This window comes from Ostrinia nubilalis, chromosome 6 (genome assembly GCF_963855985.1).
Source record: "Ostrinia nubilalis chromosome 6, ilOstNubi1.1, whole genome shotgun sequence".
Classification (NCBI taxonomy): domain Eukaryota; kingdom Metazoa; phylum Arthropoda; class Insecta; order Lepidoptera; family Crambidae; genus Ostrinia; species Ostrinia nubilalis.
Window position 1 is genome coordinate 10,531,294 of NC_087093.1, and position 20,739 is coordinate 10,552,032.

Here is a 20,739-nt window from a genome sequence, read left to right on the forward strand (position 1 = left end):
ATATTTTTTTCTAGCCAAACTATCAGTTTTAGAGAAAAACTTGTAATGACATTTATTCATCAGAATAAAGTAAGCTATCGATAGGTAATTTTTAAAAATAGAAATTGTGAAAAATATCGCAAAAAATCCATACGCTCATACGATTCAATGGAACACGGAGACGCGATTGGGGTCTCCGCGGTGGTATGTTTGGCGATTTATTCAAATAAAGTGTTCATAAGTGTTGTTAGTCATATTTTCTTCCAAGTAAAATATAAAAATGTATAAGTATTAATTTATTTACTTCTAACAATAAGGTATAACTGAGGCAGATACACTCTGCCTAGGCTACAAGCAAGACATTGCTATGAACAGTGGCGGCGTAAGGCGTAGGCGACGTGGGCCACCGCCTACGGCCTCGCGGAACAAGGGGCCTCGCGCATCAAAAATTTTGAAAAAATGTATACAAAATGGAGATGACAATATCACAATAAATGCAAACATTGACTATTAAATATAAATTCTTGATAGCTAAACAATGTAGTTAAAAAATATATTTTTTTCCAAACAAATTCAGCCATAACCAGACACAAAATTAAGCAACAACACGGTTTTAAGTGACGAACATTATTCTTTGGCGCAATATTCCTTTAAAAATAGTCACTGAATCAAGAAATCAGAAACTGTCAATGAATAGACCGTTGACCCGTTTTTTTTTTTTTTATAAAATCCGTCTTCAGGTCGCCACAGAACAAGGCCTCGCGAAATCTGTCTTGCCCACATCAAATTTAGGTCTTGCCCCGCCACTGGCTATGAAGATCATTTCGATGTACACGCAATACCTACCTGTTATTTAGTTTTTCTGAGTTTAACCTGCGTACCTACCTATCTATTCGCCGTTCCCATGGGCGGGCCAGCTGCTGCAGGAAAGGACAGCTGCTCCCTCCTGGAAATGATTTAATCTTAGCCTAGAAGCTGGGTATGACTCCCCCGCCCCCCTCCTCTCCCCAGGTCATAAAATGGGCATGACTTCCCCCTCGGCCAGAAGTTGGGTATGATTTACCCCCCCTCCCAGGCCAGAAACTGGGTAAGGCTTACCCCTCCCCCAGGCTAAAAGCTGGGTATTACTTATCCCCCCCCCCCCTAGCCCCCCTAGGCCAGAAACTGGTTATTAGCACTCATAATATTATGTATTATTATGTTCAATACAAACAATCATAAAGTTACACTCACCCCAACCGCGTCTCCGCATTCCATCGAATCCTATGAAAATGTGGTCTTTGGACATAGCGATACTTTTTTTTTCACAATTTTTATTTTTTTAAATTACTGGTCGATGGGTTACTTTATTTTGATGAATAAATGTTATTAAAAGTTTTTTTCTAAAACTGATAGTTTAGCTGGAAAAAAATATTTTCCATCCCAATAGTACGCCGGCTGCGCTCGATTCGGATATAGTGACGTCACGCGGCCCTGCGTACGTTGACTTTTAGCGGCAAAAAAGGCCTATGTTTATTACTTAATATCTTCGTAAGTAATGGTCCGATTTGGATAATTCAAAAAGATATATCTTTCTTATGTCTTAAAGATTAACGTAGATACTAGTTTTATTGCATTTTCTACAACAGTACTGATCCTCATTGTAGATTTATAATTTGCAAACAAAGAAATCTGGTTTGGTTAGATTGGATTTAAAATATTTATTGTGATGATAATTTTGCTATTATGCAATTATACAGGATGATAATTGTGACCTATCGCAAATAGTTTCAGAGAGATCCCACAGACTATTTTCAAATATATAGACGTCGTGAAATATTCAGTATAGGAAGGACATAACTTTAGAATCGGAAACTTACTCTAGGTATAAGATTATATGATTTGTTTAATATTTTAAAACAACTACTAGGTACTCGAAATTTCAAGGATTAAATAGGTTTAATTAGATAGGTATACATAAAATTTTCAATGCAATAACATGGGTGGAGGCGGTCTTATTACGCCTAATATTCATGCAGTGCACAAAGTTATTCATTTGACAATAATTGACGCACTACATGTAGCTCAATGTCTTGGCGAATGACGCGAATCCATACGTGATCAGTCGTGTATGAAGATCAACACACACTGCAGTATTGCACGTCATTTGACTATGTTGTGCATGTTATACAACTTTGCCGAAATGTTTACTTTTACATTGCACCGATTGTAGCCTTATGAATGACTTGGGTCGCGCCTCTTCTGAAATATGCCCTCGGAATTTAATATGCAATTTCACGTCATTTGACTATGTTGTGCATGTTATACAACTTTGCCGAAATGTTTACTTTTACATTGCACCGATTGTAGCCTAATGAATGACTTGGGTCGCGCCTCTTCTGAAATATGCCCTCGGAATTTAATATGCAATTTCACGTCATTTGACTATGTTGTGCATGTTATACAACTTTGCCGAAATGTTTACTTTTACATTGCACCGATTGTAGCCTAATGAATGACTTGGGTCGCGCCTCTTCTGAAATATGCCCTCGGAATTTAATATGCAATTTCACGTCATTTGACTATGTTGTGCATGTTATACAACTTTGCCGAAATGTTTACTTTTACATTGCACCGATTGTAGCCTAATGAATGACTTGGGTGGATATGCAATTTCATTAATGTTTTATGTTTTTTTTTTTCAGTTACTAACAGGATAAAACTATCAAATTGATATCAAACTTGGAGCATATTACAGAACTGACAGTACTTTGCAATACATTTTAACCACATTAATTTGTAAATATTCGTCATTTTTATGATTTAACTCTAATGGTTTTGAAACAGATCTTACAATTAAGTATATTTTATGTGATTATCACCATACCTTAATATATTAGTCAGTATCTTTAAAGAGAACATTGTTTAACCTACCTAATTATTTTGTTATCATTCAAAAAGTGAAGTATAGAATATTTAAAAATTACTTTGATAGATAACTTTTTATGATACATATGATACAATGTCATGTTGCTACTATTACAGATCATAGACACAAGGTTCCCATGAGATTCCTAGGTTCCACTGAACATTATAAAAAGAATGTTCCTAATTAAAATTAGGTATGGTATGTAAGTAGTCATTTTTAAAATAGTAAAGTTGTATAGTTGAGATAAAAAGACAATGCCGGAAATTGGAGTCTTTTTATTTTCGCGCGGCCATCGACCAAACCTTGTTTTTTGATTACAAAATAGTGTAATAAACTAAACTTACTATGGCATGTATACCTCTAAACTCAGTCTGAACTGAGTTACGAGCGTTAGAAGTTTGATGATCAACATGACACTATTTTGTAATCAAAAAACAAGGTTTGGTCGATGGCCGCGCAAAAAAAAAAGACGCCACCTTCCATACAAAATCTGGCATTGCCATTTAGAGTAGCTTTAAGTTTTATTAACAGGTCATATCAATATCCATCAGAAATTATAGAATGACTAGGTATAATGTTTTAAAAACAGTTCGATGCTTTCATTCATTACCTAAATATTATGCTTAATAACATTTATAAGCACTGCTCCAATTAAAAGTTTCAAGCGCTGATAATACAATTTGTGTCATTATTATATTTAGCGATGACACAAATCAGAGGCGCGTCAACAGTTTGGACAATGAACTTCCATTAGTGTGGCACATCTATCAATTTAATAAAAGCCACAGACATTATTAATAGTAGAGTTGTTTTAAGTCAACTTGTCATGTTAAAATGTTATACTTGTTAATATTAAGTACCTTATTAAGCAGACGTATCTTGTTATGGGGAAAGGAGTATCGGCTGAGGCAGCTATTGCTTGGACTGCGCGCTGGAGTTGCGGCTCGAGCTGCTGCTGTTCAGTGCCATCTTCTGCATTTGACGAATCACCGTAGTCGCATGGTATGCCTGTTTCCAGCGGGACTTCGCGAAATTCTTTTTGAGCTGCTCGGATACAGTTCCATGGATGTTCTTGTTGCTGGCTGCGTTTCCAGAGATCCATGGGTGTGCAAGAGCCTGCCTGTAAAATTTAAAGTAATAACTTTTGTATTAATCCAAACTAATTTTAAATCCATGACCAAATGACCATTTTAATATTTAATTAGTTGAGTTAAGCCTATATTAGGACTGATGGAGATTTGGAACTAGAGTTGAGTGATTAAAATCTCTTGATTTGTTCATAAAAAATCTGTTAAGTAATTCTGTAATTATTTAAAATTATCTGTTGTTTACAAACATTGATTAATGAATCAGAAAACTATCACTAATTGCTGCAAAATTCATAACAAAATTTAGTCAAGTCAAAGTGCCTATTTTTCATCTACAATAATACACATAATTAGGGTTTAGGTGTTGGTGTGACGAGGGACATACTGAGGCCTTGTAAGGCTTGATAGATCCAATCCAAATTTGCAAGGTCCAATTAGATTTATATTATTGTATCATAAACATTATTTTCTTAAAATATTTCAAAGAATATAGCCTGTATTTAAAAATTTGCAAAATTAAGGTATGATTAAAGCATACAGCCAGAGTACAGGCCTGCAGCAGAGCATTTCCCGGGCCAAACATCTACAGCATTTGTTTAACTTTCATTTGGGAAATATGATAGCAGATAAAGAGAAAATAATATAGCTAGCCTAGCAGTTGTTGAACTAGAGCTTTGGCTTTTGAAATCCTCATAACATTTTATGAGGATTTCAAAAGCATTATAATGTTATAAAATTATAAAATAACAAAGTTTAGAATAAAACTTGAGAATAATAAATAAGAAGAATACTTACTTGCATGTGTACCTCTTGTCAACGTCAACACACATCAAATGCCGGATGAAATCCTTGGCAGAATCACTAATGTCATCCCAGTACGGTGAGTCAAATTCAAAATCTCCTTTCAATATTTGTGCAAAAAGATTTGCATCATTTTCATCATAGAATGGAGGATATCCACAGAGCAAGATGTACGATATAACGCCTATACTCCACACATCGACCGCCTTTCCATACGGTTTCTGTGCCAACACTTCAGGCGCAACATAACCGGGGGTTCCACAAGCTGTTGCCATAATCCCAGAGTCCTCAATCTTGGATAAACCAAAGTCACTGATCATAATTTTACTGTCCTCATCGGCACTATAGTACAGCAGGTTTTCAGGCTTCAAATCTCTGTGCACCACCCCTTGAGAGTGCATGTAGTCCACAGCTTCCAACACTTGTCTGATCAGGACTGACGCGTCTTTTTCAGTGTACGAACCCTTCTCGACGATACGATCGAACAATTCACCACCTGTTACCAACTCCATCACAAGATAAACCTTATTTTTATCTTCATATGTTTCCAACAGCTGGACAATATTTGGATGAGAAAACATCTTCTTCTCTGCACCCTCACCCTTTGCCTGCTCACTAAATCTCTTCAACACTCTTATTTCATTCTCTAACGAGTCTTCCTTTCCTTTCAGGGCCTTTTTATCGATAATTTTGCACGCATATAGCTGACCGTTTTCTTTGCTTTCTATTAGACGCACCTCCGAAAAGGCTCCTGTGCCTAACAGATCCTTGACTACATATTTGTCTTCGATTGATGGGGGCTTCTCCGAATCTCTGCTGTCCTTTTTAGATTTTCTTCCAAAATCTTTTTTGCCGAAAAGAGGCATCTTTGTGCCCCAAGCGGAACGCACTACACTAGACACCTACTACTTTAATCTTTAACAAAAATATCTACGTACATACATACAGCAGATAATAACCGAGACTGAACAGAGAACAATATTTCGTACTCGGCTGGTTTCACGGCAATTCACGGATAAACGGAATGTTGCGCAGGGCGCCCAAGGTCAGACAACTTGTCAAAAATCCTGTGCTGTGGCAGCCGAAGATGGCAGCCAATGGCAGCAGCAGTGCACACTGCACACCAGCAACATCTGTCTAATCGATGGCGCTAGTTCCGTGCAAATCTGTCAAAATATGATATTTTTACTTAGAAATAACTTTAGTTCCATTTTTCGTCACGTTCATTATGTTATGTTTGTGGTACTTGTCATCGGATTGAACGTTTCGTTCTATGCATAATTAGTGTTATTTTTTGTGACCTGGATTTTTATACGTATTTGTGTTTTGTAGACCTTTTCTTCAAAATATTAACAACGTGACATGAAAATAGTAACGTCTGGATCTTACCATTTAATATGTCCAGCGTAGGTACCTATACTATGTAATAGTATATACTACTGTATTTTAATTGTTATTTATTTTATGTACGACAACGATTTTATCTTTGTTTTGTTTTACTGTGTTCTCATATAATTGGCATAATTTGTCTTTATCAATAAGGCCTGTATTCACAAACATTACTATGAGGTCTCACAGTGCGCGTGAACGCACAGGATGACACATGAATCAATCTATCCATAAAGCTCTATTCAACGCAGTGCGTTCGATTTGCTGCTGCACTTAAGCAAGCATCATTTGTGAATACGGGCGTAAATGTCTTTAAACCTTAAACAATACTAAAAGCTGGTTACACAAGGCACCACACAATCCCCTTGGTGGCGTGGGCGCGTCTTCCTGCATTGCATAGGCTACCACACTGATGCCATATCTACCAACTTTTTGGTAGATCTACCACTTTTCACTTCTGTCTACCTATCTACCACCCTAGACCTAAAATCTACCTATTTTTTAAATTTTCACATATCACCACAATGTCGCGTAAAACCCGACAATAATTAGCCACCCTGTTCTCTTCTTACTACTTAGTCTGTGGCCCAAACGTGTGAAGCCAAGTTTATAAAAAAGTATGTGGTAATTATTATTTATTTCTCCCTCATCTGTGATGATCTGTGTTTCTGTGTGTCGTTTGGATTTGGATTGTGTGTGTGTGTGTGTGTGTGAGTGAGTGTTAAGCTTGCTATGTTGCGAAATAGAGTGATTTTAATGAATATTTTCTTTGCTCCTCGAAAACTCCGTTTAAACGGTGCTTGCATTAATTAGCGGTTGCGTGGCGTGTATTTCTTTTTAATAATAGATATCAAACAATGGGCAGCCTAGTGAAGAACATTTAAAATTATTAAAAAAAATATGTACAACTTCAAAAAATAAATATTTTACGAACAGACCATGTATTTTTAATCTTAATTTTTTGTCTAAGTTGAGGTGGTAGATCTACCAATTTTGCATTTTACATTCTACCAACTTCTACCAACAATTGGCACATAATCTACCAATTTTCTAAAATTTGGGTTGGCAACACTGGGCTACCATCACCGTTGAACGGGATTGACCTCCTGGTCCCAGTTAATCCTGTCGGCCCCTATTTTGACATAATGGGGGCATGGTGAGTCGGCGGAAGGCGCCTTGGTCGGATTCGGATCGTTTCTAGTACCTTACCCAAGACGCCGCCGACCACTATGCGGCAAACGGAATACCCCAGATGTTTAGTGGATAAGTGGATTCGAGCCCCACATAACCTAGGCTGCCATCCTCCAGAAGTGACAAAACGAAGTGTACAAGGTTACCCTGTAACTGGTTCACGCTGTGCTTGATTCACTCTTTAAAAAGAAGGAGGAACCAGTTCGCATACCTACTTATCCATTAACTTCAGTTAATAATCTGTCTACCTTCAGTTCGTCCATTTGCGACGACACTGTGATATATCAAAAACAGTGGTTTTCCAGAAAACGACTTTTTAACTTTTGAATGACCATAACTCTTAAAAGAAGGTTAGGATTGCCTAATTGTGTATGAAACGTTTAAAGATTAACTATTAATTAATTTAAATATTTATAGTAAGACAAAAATTTGCGTCTAAATTGATGAAATTATAGCGATTGAAAAAAAAAGAGACAACTTATCACGTTGTTCTAGTAAAAAAATAATATTTTGAAGATGGTAAGTTCAGTTGTCACGTTGAAGATGATGTAAAAAAATATATTTATATAAGTCATTATTTAGATAAAACGTTGATCTTGAAATTTTTTTTTTATTTTAATAACATTACAATCAGTAAAAATGAGGTAATTATTGGAACAGGCGAATATTTCGCTCTGCTATGTTAAATTGCACTTATAAAAATATTATCTAAGTAGACAGACAGTTGTATACATACAATATTTAAGTTCACATTAAGTTTTCTTATTCTAAAAACTAATGCTTATCAAAATAAACGAAAAACTCTAAAAAGTAAAATCTCGTAAACTACTACAAACAAAACACAGTAAGAGAAACTGTACTAAGTAGGTATGTATGTATGCAGAAGAAAAAACTGTAGGTACCTACTAGGTAAGTAAATAGATATTTTATAACAAACTAGTTATGACAATCTAATCCTAAAATTATCAACGCAAAAATCGCCATCCCCGGCGAATAAAATGGCAAAAAAGCGACATTTTGGTACCTTTTAGGGTGTTTTAATATTTTATACATATTTAAAATTAAATTTACAAAAGATAATTATTTAAATAATGTATTAATAGAGAAAAATAACAACCACTATTTATATAATGTAGCCATTTTATTGGTGTAGTTTTTCTGAAATAGTTATATTTCAATATTATTATACAAAACAATGTTGCGCCCGCCAAAGTATATTTGGGCAATAAGCGATAAAATTCAGTCAATTGCTGATGATCTGTAATTATATTAAAACATTAAAATACCTTTTTTGCAGAAAGCAAAACATAGCCAATACAGCTAAGTAACATTGAATAGTTACATAATAATAAATAAATAAATATCTGGGGTCATCCAACGCATTGCTATTCTAGCATACTTCTACTAATAGATAATTTTGTTAGCTATAGTCTTAGATTAAGCTAATCTAAGGCTATCGTATGATAACTAAAAATATTTTGCTTGTTGTGTCTGTAAAAACAGACAGTCGTATAAGTATGTTTTATTTGCACTGTATTACTAGTATTTGAACTATTCTTCAAAACGAATGTAGGTTTATCAATCTACATCTATTTATTTATTTATTGTTGAAGATTTACCAACAACATATCAATTTACATGCATCGTTACATTATTAGAAAGCTAGAATCCAAAAGATATGCCTTTACAGGTAAATACAGCATTCAAAGAAAATAAGCTTGCCGACAGAAAAAAAAAGAACAGATTTTAACCAATTAATCTAGGTAGTTACACATAAAGAAAAAAAAAATTTAACAAAACAATCCAAATAGTTAAATTAATAATAACTCAGTAAAAATAAAATTTGGCAACAGTTCCTTATTTAGCCATTAGCTACACACACAACTTCAAGTAGCTCATGCATTTTTTCTTGAATGAAAATCTACTCGTATTAGTTCCGACGTTATTGTAGCTCAAAGATACCCTTTCACAGTGCTCGCATAGCGCTGTTATTCATGTTGTCGGATTAGGTTGTGGAATTCCTTCAGGCAGTGCATCGCCACAAAATAATGTTAACCTTTGCTTTTTTGCATTGCCCATCTGTAATGATATCTGGAGTTTAGTATTACTGTTTAGATACAACGTGACAAGTAGATATACCATTCAATTTCAATAACATGCATTCTGCAATAACAGAACATCAACAAATGACCTACAACATATTTCCAATATAGGAAAAATTTTCATCATCTACAACGTTACTAGTTAAGATGTCCCGATGATACTTCGATTTTCTTACAAGAATAACGTGACATATAAATAATTTATCTTTTACTTTGCTTTTTGTTTTAGAAGAACATTGTGATAAGTATGACGTGCCACATTGTCGAATAAAATAAAAATATTTTAAAAATTTACCTTTGTCATCAATACCGCGGTATCCTCGAGATGTCACGTTTTTCTTAAAAACGAAGAGCACCTCACATCTCAAAGCGCAGGTGGCAACTGAACTGTCACAGTGTCGAAGCCAACTAGATCGCCGAACGAGCCAGCGCTATAACGTAATATTTTGTCTCTTTCTCTCATAGTATTGTTGTTTTTGGAGTAACAAATACCCTGTTTTTGGAGATAAAAGAACGCATGATCGCGGTTCAGAATTTCGGTAAAACAAAAAATCGTATATCTCGAGATGTCACAGTGTCGTCGCAAATGGGCGAGTTTAGGGAAGGAGGACTCCCGATATTCAATGAATAAGTACTTAACTTGTTTTTAGGGTTCCGTACCTCAAAAGGAAAAAACGGAACCCTTATAGGATCACTTTGTTGTCCGTCCGTCCGTCTGTCAAGACCCTTTTTCTCAGGAACGCGTGGAGGTATGAAGCTGAAATTTATATCAATTACTCAGGTCTACTGTCCCTTGAAGCTGTGAAAAAATCAAACTTCTAAGCCAACGCAATCAAAAGATACAGCCGTTTATGCCGCAAATTTTCGACACTTGCAAGGGAATCAAAACCTACAGGGTGCTTCCCGTGAACTCAGAATCTTGAAATTTGGTAAGAAGCAACGTCTTATAGCATAGATAAAGGAAAAATTACGAAAACCATAAATTTTTATTTACATCACATAATATTTTTTTTTAAATAATTTTAAACTTACTACCCATTTCCTCATAAACGCGTAGAGGTATTAAATTGAAATTCATACCAAATACTCGGGTCTATAATACCTTTAAGCTGTAACAAAATCAAACTTCTATGTCAACGCAATCAAAAGAAACAGCAATTTAAGCTGCATATTTTGAAACTCGCAAGTACTCGCAAGGGAATCAAAACCTAAAGGGTACTTCCAGTCGACCTAGAATCTTGAAATTTGGCATGAAGCAACGTTTTATAGCACACATAAAGGAAAAATTCCGAAAACCTTAAATTTTTAGTTACATTACAAAATATATATTTTTTAATAAATATAAACTTATTACTTTTTTCCTCATGAACGCGTAGAGCTATCAAGTTGAAATTCATATCAAATACTTAGATCTAATTGCCTTTAACCCGTGAAAAAAAAACACATAGTTATGACTCGATTGTCGTAATGAACGAACTTTGTAAACCTTGCAGGTTTGTACGGAACCCTCGGTGCGCGAGTCCGACTCGCACTTGGCCGGTTTTTCTTAATAATCTCTAGGAGTAAGTATTACGTGAGAATCGCCTCCCTCCCTGATCGGAATCTGATTCGCAACTACCTACCATCTAAACTCACTTCTGGATGGCAAACGACCAGACGTTGCTGTTCGTTGTCGGACAGCTAAACAGGCTGGTGTTACATTAGTTCCTATAATATACAGGGTGTTTGGTAAATGGGTATATGAGCCGACACTAGCCCATGTTAACATGGGCATATAAATGGTATGGTGAAGTCAGAAAATTGATATCTTCATTTTAATTATTTTATTTTTCATACAAATCGGATTTTATAAAATTTATTTTGTATGAAAATTAAAAAAAATATATGATGATATCAAATTTCTGACTTCACCATACCATTTATATGCCCATGTTAACATGGGCTAGTGTCGGCTCATATACCTATTTACCTAACACCCTGTATACCTAACTACTTAGCGGCCGCCCGCGACTTCGTACGCGTGGCTCCCGTTTTACCCCCTTATGGGTGGAGTTTCGTAAAATCCTTTCTTAGCGGATGCCTACGTCATAACATCTATCTGCATGCCAAATTTCAGCCCGATCCGTCCAGTGGTTTGGGTTGTGCGTTGATAGATCACTATATCAGTCAGTCAGTCAGACACCTTTGAGTTATACCTATATTTTAGATGTTCATTTTATGTCTAGGTTACTGAGTAAATACTTACCTAATCAAGTATGTTTCGAGCGTAATAATGGGTTTTAGAAAAGCATCTTTTGTGATCTCTAGCAAAGAAACCTACCATATTATCATATTTGTTAATGAAAATGGAATAAGCACTAACAAATCACAATAAATTGAAAAATGCCTATTTAGGCCGATCGATATTAAGGTCGATCGTTGATAAAACGAGACTTAAATTCGAGTTTTCCCCTACTTTACTTTTTCATCTTCATAGGGTAGGACTAATAGGGGAGAGTTCGGTATATTGTACCGCCGGGTAAATTGTACCACCCTCATATTTCGTAAAGTATTTATTGAATGTCTGTAATTGCAACACTCAGCGATACACAATTAAAATCAATTAATGTCGGCCATGTGCAGGGCCGGATCGTGAATTTGTGGGGCCCTGGGCTGAAACTTCTTATGACGTTGTCACGTAAATATATCGTCCGTAAACCGACTTTATAGACAACTATTTTTTTTTTTTTCAAATTATGGCCTACTTTTTAGCGGGATCTGGGGGCCCCTTGTAACCCCGGGGCCCTGGGCTGCAGCCCAATCAGCCCATAGGTAGATCCGGCCCTGGCCATGTGGCTCTTGCCGTGACAATAAACACGTGTGTTTTATTTTGAAAAGCATTTTTTCATTGTTTTCAAGTAACTTTTGACAATACATGTTTAGATTGTAATTTTGTTAAATTTTATCATAGGGTGTTTCTAATATACACTCAACATCAAATAAACCGCACCTTCCGCGACGCGAACTTTAAAGATTTTCTTCTGGCACAATCATGGTACCCCAACAATATTGGTGTTATTTGAAAGCCCAATAAATATCCTTAAAGAAAAATACATTTCATTTCTAAATAAATGATTAACATATACCATAAATGTGACTTGAAAATAGACCTCACTTTGGGCTCACCTCTGGGATCAACTAGACCAATTTTTATGGTTATAAAACCAAATAAAGATCTCACGTGTCCTCTTTAACAGATGGATAGCGATTAATCCCAACTTAACAGTTTTATAGTCATAAAAAATGGCTATAGCGTAACTACCTATTTTTTGCAGAAGTGACTCTGGATCCTTGTAAAGACACATTTTTGGGGTAAAAACCTTTCCTTTAATGAAATGAAGTTTAAAACTAATTTCGGTATTTATAAGCTATATTTTTTACCGATTTTTTAAAAGCACTATCACCTAGTCGGCTAAATTGTACCACATCAAGTTGTATGGAATTTTACCAAAGGATTTTGAATTTTTTTTAGTAAATCATATTTTGAAGTTATAATAGCGTAGTTATGTTTGACTAACAATAAATGAAAGCAAAAGACTGGCAAAGTAGATTAGGTACAAGTGTGCGTTACGATAATTGGAATTACAAAACTTGTACTCAAAATCGTGATAACGTGTAAAACAATATCGATTGTCTATGTTATTAACTACTGTTCCTCTTCGTTTCCTAATTTGTTAAGAATGTATCATATAATATTTTGCCATAGTTTTTTTATAGGCTTGAAATTTATTGAAATCCAATTTAGTAACCCTGTGGTACAAATTATCGAACCGGTTGGCTAAATTGGACCGAAGCTCTGAACTCGTACTTTGTTTATTTGTGCTAAATATACAACAATCATGTTAATTAATACTTATGAAATAGTAAGTTGAATAATGTATCTTTTATTATATACCATGGACATTAGCAAAAACAAAAGAAAACTATGTGTAAAATGGGATTGAAAAAAACTGGTCCAAATTAGCGGACTCTCCCTTATGTAACGATCTAATGTTTTCTGAACCAAATTGATTAGTTACGTTGCTCTACAATATGTTGGCATTTCGATAAGCAATTTAAAGTAGGAAATTTTATACAAATTAATTTCCCCAGGAAGAAAACAGTAAGTTTAGTGCCATACGAAGATAAATTTATTACCTACTTATTGTTTGATGTGCGGCTGAAATGGGCTGAAAGAATAATCTCTATGCATAAAAATAATCGCTAAGTCTACTTGCGAATAAGATTTTATTGTCTGGCAACCTTGCGACACACTTTTTCACCCCTACCCTTGATTCTACGATTTTCATTGTCTATGCTTCCACCCCCTGACGTCACAGTGAAAATCGACCAATCCCATTGGGCACAGTAGTCGGTGGCCCTCGATAGCAGAGCCAGTGTCGCTATACCGCGCATCACTTCGCACATCATCCTCTAAATGTTTTCGTTTTGCGACAATATGTGCCGTTCAAAAATGTGCTTTTCCGATATGAAAATCGTTTAAAATGTGCACCAAAATCTCTACGTTGCTGTGAAATTGTTTTTGGTTTTATTTTTGTCTCAATCTAATAGGTTTCTAAAATTACGTTAGGGGGTGGTGCCGTGATGCCAGTGCGTAAGCAAGGTGAAGTTGTATTTTATTAAAATAGATTTTGTTTTATTAATTCATGGCATTGATCACGTCTATAGAGTTCGCTACCCCAATTCAGCACGTAATTTTATGTCGAGAGGGGTACATAAGGCCCGAAGCACCCCTCGTGTTGATTCGTATCGATAGCTGCTGATGGTGTTGCCAACCGCTAGGCATATTTTACTAATTCTGCTACTGATTTTTTAAGTCATTTACCAACTCAAGAAATAGGACGTAATGTAGAGCATTATAGTGATTTCAATCGGAAACTTTACTACCTATTGTGCGAGTGGTATACCCTATTTTATGTAAAAAAATCTATGTTATTAATGTTACAAGTCTTACTTATTTAATAACATCTGACTTCTCGAGATATTTAACTTAGGCTTACTTATTATTAAAAACATTCAGAATCAGACAGAAAGGAAATCGCGTTAGTATAGAGCTATGCTTCTAGACCCTCTACATAAAATATAACAGATGGTACTTTCTTTACCTTCTGTTTAATAACTGATATTCAGACTAATCAGAGTTTCATTCTATTAAATTCAGTTACAAATAAATAAAAATAAATAAAACATTTTTAATGTTACTGCAGCTAGATACAAACTGAGTACCTTATAAATTACGAAAGATAATAATCATTGGGGTTGCTACGGACACTACGGTATATTTCCAAGCTTCTCGATTTTAATATTTCGTAGTATCATAATATTTTAATTAAGTATTTCTAAAATATCAACGACAAAGGTATTTTGAAGACTGACAGTGAAGAATGTTCATATTTTATGACTCTCAATCTTTCGAAAGTACTAAAATATTCTGGCAGCTTTGTGGGTGTTGAGAGAGGTGTTTATTTATTTATTTATTCGTTGTTTATGCAGAGGCCCACCGAGCATTAGAACTGCTGGAAGATTACCACAGCAAGTTGGTGAAGCCCCAGGATCGGCAGTTGCGACTGGCAATAGAGAGGGTCATCAGGATATTCAAATCCAGACTGTTCCAAGCTCTTCTTGGTATGTATGGATTAAACATATGAGTATGACTAACTAACTATAATTTGCAGACTTTTTTTGTTATTATTACCTAGCTGCTAAATAAATCGCTACCTTCTCATTTTTACCTCAAAATAACCAACTGTCATCTCTCTAGATCTCTTCTAGAAAGGGAAGAGATCGCTTTCTAGCGATAATACCGCCTAAATTGTGGTGTTTCAGACCTTAGACTTATTTTGGTGGCCACGTGTTTGGTGCTTAAAAATATTTTTCTTCAGACGCGGTGTGCTGTGGTTGTCGACTCCCATTTCCCAAACAAAACGTTTTGCATTGACTAGCCGTACGTCGGTAATCGGACGCTAATCGTTCACGTGATAATGAAAAAATAATTAGGTAGTTAGTTAATTATTCCCGTTATGTACTAACTATGGTTGACTTTTATCAATTTTATAACTTAACCACCAAATTTTCCTGAACCTGTACCGTCTATAAATATAAAGGTGCGCGTGACCACGCGTCACTAGCGCTCTTGAGCGCTCCTTGACCACGACATACAGTAGTATTGTGATCCGCATTATATTTAGCCGTTGCAATGAACGTTGGACGCCGTTTGATATCAGATAAACACGCTCTGACTAGCTCGGTTAAATGAAAATAGAAGGTAGACTGGCTACTCGAGACGCGAGATCGATTGTAAACGGGACTTTTCATGGGGGTTCCGTTCTATAGCGTGACGACACTTGATTAATAATTTGGTTACATACAAGGTTGTATTTTATTTTTGATTCCAGCTCCTATTCTATACTTTTAACTAAACCAAGTTCAAATGAAACCAAAGTTCCTTTTTCTGTTGTAGAGCCATTTGCAAATACTTAAGGTACGTTCTAAATGTGTAGAGCTGGTAATGGAAAAGTAAAATTTAGCAAAATTACTAAATCTAGATAATACCTATCTAATTAGAAACTATCTAGTTTGCAATTATGAAACTAAGTAGTTTTCTAGCTGAATAGAATTATTGAAATGAAAACGACCGATTATGCAAATAGGGCTATTATAAAGCTGACTTGAGTCTTTCTTTACAATTTATGTAGGTGCGTATTTATTTTGACATAAATTGAAACTGGCATCTAACTAAATCGGTCAATCACGTTAGGTACACACATTGCGCTGTAATCATCATAATAACGACAGCGATTTTCTCCGTAAGTAGGTAGTTAGGTACTTCATATTGAGATCAAGCGGGCAGCATAATAAATTTTAATTGTGAACCTTATTGAGTGGTTAATAGAGAGTATATTGTTGAAGGTTTTGGCTAAAGTGGCAACGCTACATTGGATTAACCTTGCCCCGGTGAACGAGTACTTGATTGCAGCCTGCGTCACATGGGCTTCACTGCACATACGCTCATAGGCTTAGTTCGACAACGATTTGTAAGAGAAAAGGCACTGCATGTTGGTTTATTCACTGAACTAGTTCACTGAATAAAAGCCTAACCCACATTCACAAAAAAAAGACTACTATAGTTAACATTGTTTTAACTAGAACACCGTCTTTGTCTTCTCATCCCAGCGAAATCGATATTTTGTAAAAAGTTTATCTTTCGTTACATAGCGACAGATAGTTGACTGGAAAGGTAGAATGAATATTTTAGAAAACATTAGCCTAACTGAAGTAAATGTAATGCATTCAGTTTCCCCATTGTTCCTTTGTGTAAACTACCGTAACATAGGATAGGTATCACATAGCTCTACATATGTATTCTTTCTGCTTCCAAAAATATTAAAAGAAAATGAGTTACCATGTTATATTATATGTTACTTGTAACTTTCCAACTAATCCGTAGAATCGAACGAGAAAAACCATAACTAACCAACTCATACGCACATGACGTACGTCATATCGAATCAATACGTAAACGTTATCAACTGTGAAATAATAATTTATACACATGGCTTGTTGTTTGGTTTAAACTGATAAGTATATCGGAGACTCTACCTACTGAACAGAACAATACTAGTTTTAAGGAATAATAGTAATGAAAAGAATGAAATCGGTCAAATCATTGGAAATCTCTCCTTGAAAATCCATCTTGCATTGCGTTACGATGTAGAGAAGGAATGGGTACCTTAATGAATGCAGGTAGGGTATATTAATGTAGAATTATAAAGAGGATACACCTATTATTGTATCTCCAATTACTGAATGAATATTGCGGATGTGTTCTAGGTAACTTTAATGAACTAGCAGTATTTTATACCTATGTAGATCCTGTGGGTAATACGTACGAACGTAAATATTTATTTATGAACGTTGTCGTTATAATTCAAAAGTAGGTACTCATTCACAATGAAAGAAAGGAATATATATTGTCAATATTGCTATTTGTTTACGTAAGTCTCATAAATACTTAGTATTTGATAGGCACCTATCTTCGTTTGCATAAATACAAACAAACATTAAATATATCGAACTCTACATTAACATCTACCTTTTTGACCTAAAAGATAATTTTAAATTTTCTGTTTAGAAACTGGAGTTGTGACCAAAAAGTATGGTTTGGGAATTTACTGCCTCTTTTTTTACAATTTCAAAGCCCCTTTTACCGTTTATTAAGAGAGACATTTTAATGTATTTTCAAAAGCCTGTAATGGATACCTTCGAGTCACTTTGTTTTGCGACTGTACGAGTGGGTTCGCTCGCTCTCCAGCATTGTTCCAGAGATAGTTGTTAAAGGTATATGTGTATTAATGTAGGTACTACATAGAGGCATGTAATTGTTGTAAGGTATTGTTTGCTCGAGAGTCGGGACTGAGATGTATACAATCTAATTGTCAATATGGACACAATCACAGACGTCTGTTCGCATTGGCTATTCTAACCGCAAACTCCACATGGCATTGGGACTAGTGAGACTAGGTAATCAATATGTAGACAGAACTGTAGTCATTAACTACCCAGACAAACAAGGTATTAAAACCTAAACCTTTGTAAAAACGAACTTGTTTTACCGCCTCAAAATACAGCAACAAAAAAGAGCGGATCGAATCGACACGCGATTGTTCAGACTCACGATAAGAGAGCTATTTGTGTCAACAATCTGTACATTTGTTTATTTCGTTAGAAATTATTTCTGATGAACTCTGCGATAAGCAGAACTACTTTGACATTGCTGATATTATTCATTTAAATTATCACGTTTTTGCTAGTAAACAATCAGGCAGTTAGGATTTTCTCACATGTTCATGTTGTAGGCTGATTAATTACATTACAACACCTTCTAGTCAAGTTTTGTTTTCTTTTATTCTCTACTTAAGAATAGTAACAATATGATGCGTCTGAATTCATAATGATCTATTTTCTGATAAGAATATCATAACGTAACTTCAAACGCCACTCACAGTAGGTACAAGTTCATTGAACTGTACAAGAAAAGTGCATTCTCCAACACGCAAACTAGATGTAGGTATTAGGTCGTGTCGTGACATTAAAAAACTTATTTTATTTTCACTCGTAGTCGTAGCACGCGTTCGGAGCTGTAATTCGTAGCACTTTTTTACTCCAGACTAGACAGGGTGCAAACGGTACGTAGCTACAGCGCTAGATGCTACGAATAGTACTACGGTTACCTGGAATTTTCGCTACGGTGAACTGGATTTTCATACACAGAATAACTTAAGAGTTCGTAAACATTTTGTATAGTTTACTTCTTGTCCAGTCTCATTTGCTAGAAGATAGACCATGGTTTCTGACAATCTCTCTTATTTAAATGAAGAATTAGAATTATAACCCATACCTACTTAGCATCGAATTTTCTTTTAAGTAGGTGGCCAGATGTCTGACGTAGCTCTATCGGAGTTCATTCACTACCCAGTTCCCTAACCACATAGTTGGAGCCAAATCACCAGACCAAACCACAGACTTCTATCTAAATAAAACGTAATGTAAGCCCTCGGCATATATCTCATCATCATCAGTGCTCGGCATACAAAGAAGCATTTTTACATTACTTCACGTCTGACATTCTGAATTCGAACGATGCAGTCGGGTCCGAATACTTAATATCGGCCCCTTCAAATCTAATTAATAGTTGGGTAGGCCGTGCGTTTTCGACCTGCGATGTGTGCAATGGGCCGTTTGACCCAGATGCCCAGATATGGGTCACCGTGTACAACGGACCCTGTCGATGGCACAATTCACTGCTGGACATTTTAATTGAAAAATAACCATCCACCTGAACTTTACTCCGAATATACCTAACGACTATTGATTCAAGTAGCCGGGCAGTTTTTTTTTTTTTTTTTTATGCATAACAAGGCAGGTATTTGACCACAATCGCACCTGATGTTAAGTGGGATGCGGTCTAGGATGGTACATATCTGCCCTGTAAGTGCCTATTCACTCTCGCCTTGAAAAGGCCCGGATTATAATTTTCGGGAAAGACAGCAGCAGGCAACGAATTCCAGTCCCTACCTGTTCGCATTATAAAAGAGTCATCGAAACGCTTAGTGCGAGCTGGTGGAATGTCAACAATATAGGGATGGTACGCTAACCTGCGTCTGGTTCCCCTAGTTGGCATATCGAATACCCACCTCTATGTTGAACTATTCATTCACTTACTTAACGTAACGTAATGTCAATTTAAGGTCGAGTAAAGTAAAGGGTAACGTAATAGCCATGGTAATTAAACGGAATTAAAATGGTCACTTCAACACCCCAAAATAGTCTAGGTATCTAATGAGTATTGGATGAATTCTCTTTTTTTTGCACACTACACTAACTAAGCAATTACAAAAAATAAAACTACTTGGATAGCATTTTATAATTTATTCGAATAAAAATCTATTCCCATAGTAGGTACTACACGTGCCTATGAATCTCGTAGAGCGACTCTTGAATACAGCTCTACGGGTTTGGCTGATTTACCTATTTTATTCGTTATTATGTTGCTTCCCTTTCCTTCAAGTCCACGTAAGCGAAATCTTAGGCAGAAACTATTTTTTTATACAATGTTTCTCAATATGATCTGTGGTTGATTGGTAGAGACTAGTGGAGAGTTCCACCCGATATTAAGTCTACCAAACATCACTTCATGTGCAAAAGTTGGATTTCATAGAGTTTAATGCCAGGCTTTTCTTTACATCTTTGAGAGAACTTCAGTTTTCCAAACTGTAATTAACAAACACAGTGTGGAGCTGTTAATGTGCTATACACCTACATGTAGACCTACAAATAAGATACCTAGTCAGAAAGTTATAGGTTAGTTACATCAAGTTACTCGTATAATGCTACTGCGACTTCTAGTAAAATCTGTAGCAGCGTAGGTCGGTACTAAAGTTTGCAAAGCCAGTTTAACGCGGTTGAGCGACTGCAGGGTAAAACTTCGTGAAAGCTATTATTTAGAACAAAACAACACACCCAAAAAAGGAAATCCCGAGTGAATATGATAATATTTTACAACTAGCTTTTTCCCGCGGCTTCACCCGCGTGAAATTTAGTTTGCCACAGATCGTCAAAATATAGCCTATATGTTATTCTGGGTTATAAAGAATAATGCTGTAAAGTTTCATCAAAATCTATTCAGTAGTTTTTGCGTGAAACAAACATCCATCCAGACATCCAAACTTTCGCATTTATAATA

At 35.7% G+C, this 20,739-nt stretch overlaps 2 protein-coding genes across 6 annotated transcripts in view; one reads left to right on the top strand and one right to left on the bottom strand.

Moving 5' to 3' along the window:
- Positions 1-1,135: 1,135 nt before the first annotated feature.
- On the bottom strand, positions 1,136-5,837 carry LOC135072596 (calcium/calmodulin-dependent protein kinase type 1). The gene is made up of 2 exons (XM_063966569.1): positions 4,771-5,837; positions 1,136-4,007 (listed from the first exon to the last, which is right to left on the bottom strand). The coding sequence occupies exons 1-2, from the start codon at positions 5,640-5,642 to the stop codon at positions 3,800-3,802; spliced, it is 1,080 nt and encodes a 359-aa protein (XP_063822639.1). The 5' UTR covers positions 5,643-5,837; the 3' UTR covers positions 1,136-3,799.
- Positions 5,838-13,860: 8,023 nt separating this feature from the next.
- Positions 13,861-20,739, top strand: part of LOC135072598 (disks large 1 tumor suppressor protein) — a 33,655-nt gene continuing 26,776 nt past the window's right edge. For all 5 annotated transcript variants that reach the window (XM_063966572.1, XM_063966576.1, XM_063966574.1 and 2 more), the window contains exons 1-2: positions 13,861-14,100; positions 14,991-15,122. In XM_063966572.1, coding sequence (XP_063822642.1) covers positions 14,082-14,100; positions 14,991-15,122 — 151 coding nt within the window. In that variant the 5' untranslated portion in view covers positions 13,861-14,081. The remainder of the gene's footprint in view (positions 14,101-14,990; positions 15,123-20,739) is intronic.

What these genes read in the sequence shown, in the direction of transcription:
- LOC135072596 (XM_063966569.1), bottom strand. Translation starts at nt 5,642, where the DNA reads ATGCCTCTTTTCGGCAAAAAAGATTTTGGAAGAAAATCTAAAAAGGAC. An exon ending in GACAAGAGGTACACATGCAA is followed by an intron (nt 4,008 to 4,770) that starts GTAAGTATTCTT and finishes TAAATTTTACAG; the next exon opens with GCAGGCTCTTGCACACCCAT.